The sequence below is a fragment of the Ursus arctos genome, unplaced genomic scaffold (assembly GCF_023065955.2).
Source record: "Ursus arctos isolate Adak ecotype North America unplaced genomic scaffold, UrsArc2.0 scaffold_12, whole genome shotgun sequence".
Lineage (NCBI taxonomy): Eukaryota > Metazoa > Chordata > Mammalia > Carnivora > Ursidae > Ursus > Ursus arctos.
This window is the reverse complement of record NW_026622786.1, coordinates 6,466,860-6,476,909: the sequence shown is the minus strand read 5'-3', so window position 1 is coordinate 6,476,909 and position 10,050 is coordinate 6,466,860. Positions and strand designations below refer to the sequence as shown.

Sequence of the window (10,050 nt, the reverse complement as noted above, 5' to 3'; positions counted from 1 at the left end):
CACAGCCTGCTTTATCACTGGTTTAAGACCTGTAAGAATATCCAGTAATTGTTTATGCTGCTTGGGCGAAGATATATTCTAGGGTTCTTTTAGGAAACACCTTTTTAGAAAATTAAAAGTTGAATGGAAGAGGGGAGTTTCCTCTGAGGTAAATTCCAAGAGCAACAATATAGACTAATACAATTATTTTTACCATAGTAAGAGTTCTTCAATATTAAAACTGCATTATGCACGCCTAAAACTAATATAACACTGTTGGTTAACGATACTGGAATTAAAATGATAAATAAATAAAAACAAAACTAACAGAGAAAGAACCCACATTAAACATTCTATATAGTTATAAATCACTCAGGGTGGTGGGCAAAATTCTAATGGCCCCAGTGATTCCCACCCCCTTGGTAGCCACCGCATCTTTGCGTAATCCCTACCTCTTGAGTGTGGGCGAGACCAGCAACTTATTTCTAAGGAATAGAACGTGGCAAAGATGACAGAATATCACCGCATAAGTATGCTATGTCACATGGCAAAAGTGAATGGGTATTGCACGTACAGTTAAGGTCCCTACTCAGTTCATCTTCAGTGAACCAAAAGGGTCACAACTGTGGGCCTGACCTAATCAGGTGAGCCTCTTAAAAGAGCATGCAGAGGTAGAGAAGGAACGGACCTCCTCTTTCTCTCCACTGCTGGCTGTGAAGAAGCAAGCTGCCACAACCCCTAGAGCCACCCAGAAATAAATTCTTCCAACAACCTGAGGGGACTTAGAAGCCCATCTTTCCTTAAGTGTACCTTCAGAGGAGAAAGCAGCCTGCTCACGCCTTGATTTCAGGCTTATGAGACCCTGGGAGGAGAACCCATTGAAGCCACGCCTGGACTCCTGACCCACAGAAACTGTGGGACGATGAATGTATGTTGTGTTAACCCACTACATCTGTAGTCACTTTTACGCAGCATAGATAACGAACACAGAGGCACTGCCCACGCCTCACCTGCACGTCCATGCTAGCTGGCTCCTCCAACAGATGCAGCAGTTGTTGTTTCTCCTGAGACAGCTGCTCTACAAGCTTCTCCTGGGCAGCCAGGCTCTGATTCAGTTCTTCAATTCTTCTGGAGCAGAGAAAAAGTCAGAACAACACTTAGGGTCATGATGCTGTCATTGCCTTTATTTTTCAGCCCACTCCAAAGACAGCATGATCCAGTCCAGTCAGTTTTTACCATTTTGGGTCATTGAACTCTGATGCTTTTTCTCAGAAGGCCATGCATTCTCTGCCCTAGCCCTCTACTATGTACACAAATGACCACGACAGAGTATGCTGAGTGCTGCCGTGAAACTGTAGGAAGACAAAGTGAGTCACTGAACTTGGAGCAGTCTGTGGGACATTTAGGAGAAGAGATTCGGAAACCTGGACCATTTTGCAGGTACAGGGAGGAGATTGAACCAAGGAATGAAGGCATAAAGATACAAGATATTTTTGGAGAAGAGTCACTGGAACAAAGGCTGGGGGGAGAGGTGAGGGCTAGAGAAGAGGCTGGGAATTCAGACTAGGATTTAGGTTATCAGACTGTGGGTGCTGTGCTGAAGTATACAAACTGCAGGTTCAAATCAACAACTGTTCCTCATCTGTTATGTGCAAGGTATATCTTGTTGTTTCTCTTAAGTCTTAGAGTCCTAGAGATACCTGTCCTTGGAAAACACGCTGGTACTGAATGAACTGTTTCCAATTGTCATTATTATTCCTAAGTAGGTGTGTAAGACAGTGATAATACCTTGGGAGGAAAATAATTGGGAGAAAGGTGAAGGGTACCAGAAAGTCAAGTAGGAAGCACATAGATAAACTACAAATTAATTTAAAATTTATAATTTATTTAAAATTTACAAATTATAAATTAACCAAGGCTGTGAGGATCAGCTAAGATTTGTGGATGAGAAAGAACTTTAAAAACTTAAAAACATCATGCAGATGCAAGCTGAATAGTAATGATGATGATGAGGGGCACCTGGGTGGCTCAGTCAGTTAAGCGCCCGACTCTTAATTTTGGCTCAGGTGGGTGACAGTAAGCCCCGAGTTGGGATCCATGCTGGGTGTGGAGCCTGCTTAGGATTCTCTCTCCCTCTGTTCCTCCCTCCCTCCCCCCTGCTTGTGCTCTCTCTCTCTCTCAAAAAAATAGTAATTATGATGAATGTGGATTCCATATCAAATTCCCCATGGTATCTATGCTAGAATGTTTCTTTTTTTCTCAAGCCTCCAACCTTATTTATCCCTTTGCTCTTCAGTTTCTATAGACGATCTATTTTCCTACCGTACAAAGTTGGTAAGACCATTTGATATAAACTCCCTAACTTATTGGTCATGTGTGCATATGTTTTCTTTTGTTTGTTTAACAAGTGTTTATTGGGATATGGACATGAAACAAGGGTCTCAGGGAATCTAGCAGGGAAAATCTGAAAGCAAATACAACACCATGCTGAGAACAGCACAATAATGGCTGTGTATATAAAACAAGGCAACAATTTAGAGACTTAAACCTGCTGTCACAAAAGCACTCACAGAAGTGAAAATTGATGCCTGAGTCAGTTTGGAAGTATGAATAGGAGTTCACCAGGAAGGAAAAACACAGCAGATGTTTCCCATGGAAGGAAGAGCATGAGCAAAATTCGGGAGACCTGACCTAATAACATCATTTGCTTCTGGAGGCGATGTGTAGGTTCAGGGTTTAATTCCTTCAATGCCTGTGGCCATGTTACACAACTCTCTAAATGCCGGTTTCTTCATTTATAAAGTATAATAATCCCTACCTCCGGGGTTATTAGGAGAATTAAAAAACATTATAGTACTCAGCTCAGTTGCATAGTAAGAGGCAACAAACTTTAGTCATCATTATTATTACTAGGCCTGCATCAGTGACGTGTGAAGGGGTCATGGTGGGGATGAGTCTGGGAAAAATCAGGGGTCAGATCATAAAAGGGTTTGATGGCCATGCTAAGGAGAATGAAGCTTACCTCCTGAAGGTGTTGGAGAGCATTTTATTTTAAAAATTTTAAAGATTTATTTATTTACTTATTTTAGAGAGAGAAAGAGAGTTAGTGGCTCGAGGGGCAGAGGGACAGAATCTTCAAGTGGACTCCCCACTGAGCATGGAGCCTGACATGGGCCTTGATCTCACAAGCCATGAGATCATGACCTGGGCCAAAACCAAGAGTTGGATACTTAACTGACTGAGCCACCCAGGCACCCCTGGAGAGCATTTTAAATGACTCTGCCATGTCAGTGGTCAGATTTATGTCTCAAAAAGATCACATTACTCATGGGTACACGGTGTGTTTTTCACCTATTCCGTTAAAAACTATTATGCCATCATAGTATCATGCATCTGAGAGCCTGAATTATGTGCCCATTTGATACTGTTCAATTTTCCACTTCAAAACTTCTCTGAATTGTTAGATTGCAATAAAATAGAGTGGGGCAGGACCAGAAGTAAAGAAATAATTAGGAAGTTGCTGCATTAACCTAGACAGGGGTGATCTCAACAATTGCCCAGTTACCTTTAAAAGAAAATTCAAGTTCCTTACGGCATACAAAGCCAGCACAATCAGACCTTATCCCCAGTGCATTTTGCCTCTCAGTAGTCTTTCCCAGACCCTCTGCTCTAGTTACGTAGAACTATTTGCTGGTCTTGAAACATGCCCTTCCCTCTGTCTCCCTTGCACAGTTTCTCCAACGGGACAGAATTTTTCCCTTTCCCATCTACCCCCTATACTATTTCTTCGAACTCCTATTCATTCTTCAAAACCCAGCTCAGATTTCATCTCCCCCAGGAAACTTTCAATGGGACCTTGCTCTTTTAGTCTGGAATCGATGACAATCCTCTATGTTCCAAGACAATCCCATGCTACTGCTATCAAAGAACTTATTAAAATCATGGAACAGTTTCTTATCAAGAAGACCTGGGTCTTTCATCTCTGTAACCTTCATGTTTAGGCCTGTGTCTGGCATGTAGCAGGTGCTCAATCAAAGTGAATAAGTGAGTCCATGTATCTTGTTTGCCACCATTTGACCATTGTTCTACTTATACCTACCTGAAGGCTCCTGACGGCTAAGAAGTGAGTTCTGTTAATAGATACGTTGAGGGCTCAACCCTAAAAAGAAAATCCTTGGTTGTGGGGGCCATAAAGTCTTGGAAATTAGGAAGGTCTCCCCTAGGGCCTTAAAAGGGAACAGCGCAGCTGGTATATGCTTTTGTAGGCTGGAGAACAGGCAAAAGACAAGTGACAGAGCACCGGAGACACCTACTTGTCCCGCTGGGCCAGGGCCTCAGTGTGTTGGTGAGGAGCAGCCCGGCCCGCTGGTACGTTGTCCCCGTCCTTGGTGACCCCCTTCAGCTTCTCTGAGAGCTCCAGGTTACACTCCTTCTCTGCCTCCACCAGAGCTGCCATGCGCGCAGCCTCCTTCTGCGCTAGCCTGGATTCCTGCAAGAACAACCACCGAGAGGCTGCAAAGGCCCACCTGGGTTAGGAGCCCAAGACTGCGGATGCTTGGATGAGTTCGGGGTGGAAAGTACGCAAAGCAAAGGTGAGTGCCAGGAGGCAGAGCAGTAGGGAAATAGATGAAAGGGGACCCGGGGCCATGGATCTCTGGAAGTCCCGCTCACCTCCTGCAGAAGCTGGATCTTATTCTCCAGGAGCTCGTAAACATGCTCCGTCTCCTGCTGTCTCTCCTCAAACTGGCGCCGGAGCTCAGCTTCATTATGGCTGTTGAGATTCTCCACATCAGCCCTGAAACCACAGAGCATTTGCCAGTCAGAGCCAGTCATATAATTTAGCAGATGGACCCATTAAGGTTGTTTCAATTCAGAGTCACACTGATGAGGGGGAAAAATTAAGCATTTTTTCCTCTGCAATTATTTGTGGAACTGCTTTTCCCAAACTTTTCAGGTAACCTTTCCGGAACTCTATTTTTTTTGTTGTTGTTGCTTGTCAATCAGAATATACTTGACTTCCTAGAGGCTTCATTATCACTATCACGTCAAGAGGAGAATCTTTCAACTGGGAGGTGGGCAGTCATCAAATGGTTCAGAATTCAACATCCATGTTCATGTGTCCCTGGTCTCTTCCATTTCGACTGTTCTCCCAGAGTGCTTTGCTAATTCCCTGTCTTTCTTGCTATTTGAATTTAATGTGTTCCTGCCATTTAGGGTGCTGGGACAGAATATCCTTTTGGACAGCCACAGAAATGCTCTCCTCCTTTATAGCCGGTAACCCACAGACTGTCCTGAATTTGGGCTACCTATCCAGATTTCCCATGGTCCCATGCAGAGAACAGACATTTAATCTATGAAGCTCGGGGTTCTGGCCCAGCTTTGCTTCTCTGATGTCCTTAGGAATGAATGTCCAGGCACTAGCATGAAGCGGGTAAGGTGTCACCAGCTTATTTATAGCTAACAACAGCTGCCCTTGGATGTCTGAGGATTAACAATTTGGAGGCAATATCAGGTGCTGAATGATCTTAATTCCGGTTTGGTTTTGTTCCTGTTTTAAGCCATTTGTTGAGAACCATGGACCATCTTCTTGTTCTCAAGGCAGAGAACAATATTATGACTTCATAGGTTCATAACAAATCAAAGCTGCTCTATCCAAGCCCCGTGGTACTTTACTAGTTGACCCAGAAGTCTGTGTCTATGAAGACCAAAGGGGGGTTTCCTAAAGATTATAGGATTCTTTGGTTGATAATGGACACTACTCAGCACCATCTCACAGGCTATATTCTCCTGAGTTCCCATATCATTATACAGATTGCAGGTAGGGGCAGACGGTCTTGGCTGTACAAGGGATATAACTCAAGAAAATAACTCAAGACCTGTAAATAGGCAGACCTCAAGAATCGTCAACTTTGACTTTGACTTCATATTCCTTGACAAATGCAACGGACAAGAGCTAACTACGATATCTTGAGAATGGAAGTTGTACATTTTCTGAGTAACTCGGCAGGGAATGCCTGATTTAATAGGCTACAGCTGTTGTAAAGTCACAAGGGTGTTGAACTTGATGCCAGAGATGTGGGCTCTGCCACTCATTTGAGAAGACTTTAATGTACCTTAGTTTTCTCATTTCTAAAAATAGAATAATGCCACCTAATTAAAAGTTGAACTGACATAAAACATTTTTTAAAAGCATTATACAAATCTCAAAATTTATTTCTCAATCGTAAGTTTCCTAAAGTTTCTTAGCTCATTTAATAACTTAGTAAGTTTTTAGTAATACCAACATCATGTGCACAATTGAGTCTGGTTTTGAGTATTCTGATCTTGCTAGACTGTCATCCTAAATATCAAGAAATATTGTAGAGACAAAAGGAATGTCAAATCCGTTTGAATATATACTGATCCCAGAAGAGAATCTAAAAATTATTTTTAAAAGCAATTTTAATAATACTTGTCATTGAAAACTATGGGGTTTTTAATGATAAAAACTAAAAATTATAAAAGTAACCATTTTAACAATACAAAAGCATATAAAGAAAAAAAGAAACAAATCTTCTCCCCAACAAAAACTCCAATCTCACTTCTCTGTTAGAAGTAATGTTGAAGAGTTTGGTATATAACCCTCTAGTTGTTTTTTTTTTTAATGCACAATCAAGCAAACACATGTAGACACAGAGGGGACTGTTTGTCTTTACACAAAGGGGCTTATACCATAAGTATCACCCAGTACTTTTTCCCCTTGCTTAGTCTATCAGGGACTTCTCACCAAGATAATAATATAAAGCTAACTAATTCTTTTAAATGACTGCATAATATTCCACAGTAAGGTTATATCAAAATGTCGTCAACCATTGCCCTGTTGATGGATAGCTATTTCTACTTTTTTTGCCATTATAAACATGCAGTAAACATCCTTTTGCAATTATTCTTCCATATTCGTATTTTTATTTTGAGGGATAGATTCCTTCTAGAGATTATTTGGTCAAAGGTAATATGTGTTTTTCACTTTGGTAGGTAGTGCCGCCTACCAAAAATGTTGCCATCATTCAAACTCTCACCAGCAGTGTACAAGAGTGCCCATTTTCCCCCAAATCTATGTCAGCTCTTGGTGTTATTAGCTGATTGTTGAACAGGAAGTTTATAATCTTAGGCCCGGTGAATTTCAATTTACCTCAAGGTCTGCCAGATTCAGTAACAGAGAGAGCCAAGGGGAAAGAAAGCACGTTGTTCTGGTTTCTCAACTGACCACAGCATTCACAAACCAGAGTTAAGGTGAAGGAATCTGTTCCAAATCTACTGTTCTCAGATTAATAAACCAGACTCTGGAAAGAACCAAGAGTTCAACTGGTTCAAACCACAACTCACCATGTTTGATCTAGATGCTGTTTCTTGTCCTGGAGTTCTCGTTTCAGGCTCTCTACTTCAACCTTCAGCTCGATGTTCTGAAAAGCACACAGGCATTAACCGTCAGTAACTGCCACAGACCCTCTGCCCTGGAACCAGGTTCCTACTTGAGTCTTGCCTTGGTCCACAGTTTCTCATCTTATCCCAGGCCTCTTCATGACCCATGACATAAACAAGATTCACATGGATCAGTAACCACGTCAAGGATGAATGGACTATACAGACTCAGGATTTCCCCGGAGCGACTCATCTGTTCTCCCAAGCCATTCATTCTTGCCCCTGGATGATGAAAGCCACCAAAGTCTGTTTGTTTTCTAAAGCATCAGAGGAGACCGTGTACATTAAAATAATATTTTCTTACTCATATAAATCTGCCACTGAAAACCAAATTGCTGCATATAGAATTATATTTTAAATATAACTGGGGACTTAATTATTTAAAGAAATTATGTTGCAAATGTTTTGGAAAATAATACGTTGCCTTTATCATTAAATTGGATTTTCATAAATTGCATTTGCTTAAGGTGATAGGGGATTCTGATGGTAATTCTATGAAGGAGACAATTTTTGTTGAGGTGAAACAGCAATAAATTATGACTTGATAAACTGAAAAAGGAAATAAAAACATCCCAAGAGAAGTAAAGTATGAACAGAGATTTGGTGAAATGTTGTCCACGGAATGTCTAACACAGCTTGAACGGCCTGGTGTATGATGAAGAGTGGGAAGTCGGCACAGAAAATGTTTACAACTAGTTTGTGAAGACGACTGAACAGTAGTCAGTAGAGAACAAGAACTCACCAGGGAGCTTTAGGCAAAATATTGCCATGATCAGGTCTGTGTTGGGGAAGGAGTTTACAGTAGATGTAAAAAAGATGAATGAGTCAGGAGCGACTGCTCAGAATAGAGATAGGGACTCTCTGGGGTCAAAGAGGTACAGGAAGCAAGACTCAAAAGGCATTTCCAAGGGGGAATCCGTGGGGCTTGCTGGTTTGAGAGAGAGAGAGAGAGAGAGAGAGAAGCAAAGACAATGCTGAGATTTCTAGCATGTGGGTGGTAATGCATACTATTAACTAAAATAGGGAACAGAAGGGGCGCCTGGGTGGCTCAGTCGTTCAGCATCTGCCTTCGGCTCAGAGCGTGATCCCGGCGTTCTGGGATCGAGCCCCACATCAGGCTCCTCCGCTGGGAGCCTGCTTCTTCCTCTCCCGCTCCCCCTGCTTGTGTTCCCTCTCTTGCTGGCTGTCTCTCTCTCTGTCAAATAAATAAATAAAATCTTTAAAAATAAATAAATAAAATAAAATAAAATAGGGAACAGAAAATGAGGAGCAGGTGTGTTGGGGAATGTAAGGAGGAGTCTAACAATACTAGTCAGGGATCTGCTTTATTAAGGCTTAGAGCAGAGTACACAGAGATGAGTTGGTCCCTTCCCTGAATACATAGTATGAAGCAGGAAGAATTTCATCAGTACTATGTTATGGACTTCATCATGTGCACCTCAGTTTTCCCACAGGTATATTGTGGTTGCTTTTTTTTTTTTTTTAAACGAAGATAATAATGTCTATTCCACAGGGGGCTTTGTGCAGATTCAATGGGATAAGGAACATAATACACTTAGAACGCCTAGAACTCTGCCTTGCACACAGCTACTCAACAACCTATGTTCACTGGCTCATGAGTGTCAGTCAAGAGATCTTCACCCCACCAGGAAAAATATTTAAATCTAAAGGGGGAAAAAATGGAATGTTAACTACATTGGCATTAAAAGAGAAAAAGAAAAAAAGAAAAAAAATGGAGGATACAAATTCTATGGGCTCTCTCTGTTCCAAATCCCAGATAAGAAAATGAAGTCAATACTTGAATTAACTTGGCAAAAGATTCCAGGTCCCTCATTTTAAAGAGAAGGAAACTGAAACTCAAAGACTTCCTCTAAGGTAAAAACAATAATCGAATCCAGCATTGCATTTTTGCTCCAGCATTTCAGCCAGAGATCAGCCCAGGAAGCATTACCAATGTTTGCTTGATTTAGCAGAATGTGGTAAATTGTAGAATTAGGGAATGTTCTACATTAGGCAGCTAAGTATAGTGGTCAAGAACACAGGCCCTGAAGGTGAGAAGAGGGGCTTGGCAAGCCACCTGCCCTCTCTAAAAACCTCAACCTCCTCATCTACCAAAGGAGGATCAGAATGGCACCTCTCTTATTAGGGTGTTAAGAAGGTTAAATGAAATAATGCACAAAACATACATTGCACAATACATGGCACGCAGTAAGCATTCAGAAAATGTTAGCTATTATTAACTATAAAAACAAAAATTTACCCTCTCTGACTGGGACAGCTGAGGTTCTCAACCAATCCCATGTTAAACTAATGTTATGTCATGGAAAGGAAAGAAAATTACTACACCAAAGGTAGGCTATCCCAGAAACCTGCACAAGAATACACACCCAATCTGAACAGTTTTCACGCGAGCTTTATCCTTCTGAGATAAGTAGAAATGAGAAAGGAAAAGAAGGGAAAGAAAAGAAGAAATAGGAAAGGTGAAAAATAGAATTACTTCTCCAGGCTTTGGCATTAGGTCGATTCAATGAAATAGCCAATAAAGTTTATGAGGCTCAGGCAGAACTGCTAAAATAGTTTCATCTCCACAAGACTAGATCCTAAATCTTA

At 41.4% G+C, this 10,050-nt stretch overlaps 1 protein-coding gene across 30 annotated transcripts in view; it reads right to left on the bottom strand.

Moving 5' to 3' along the window:
* The window catches only part of PDE4DIP (phosphodiesterase 4D interacting protein), a 166,885-nt gene that overhangs the window by 96,195 nt on the left and 60,640 nt on the right, over positions 1 to 10,050 (bottom strand). For 22 of the 30 annotated variants that reach the window (XM_048216389.2, XM_048216361.1, XM_048216365.1 and 19 more), the window contains 4 exons: positions 7,345 to 7,421; positions 4,651 to 4,774; positions 4,293 to 4,468; positions 990 to 1,107 (listed from right to left, as the gene is read on the bottom strand). In XM_048216389.2, the coding sequence (XP_048072346.1) occupies positions 990 to 1,107; positions 4,293 to 4,468; positions 4,651 to 4,774; positions 7,345 to 7,421 (495 nt within the window). The remainder of the gene's footprint in view (positions 1 to 989; positions 1,108 to 4,292; positions 4,469 to 4,650; positions 4,775 to 7,344; positions 7,422 to 10,050) is intronic. The other 8 variants (XM_048216363.1, XM_048216367.1, XM_048216376.1 and 5 more) reach the window with 1 other exon arrangement.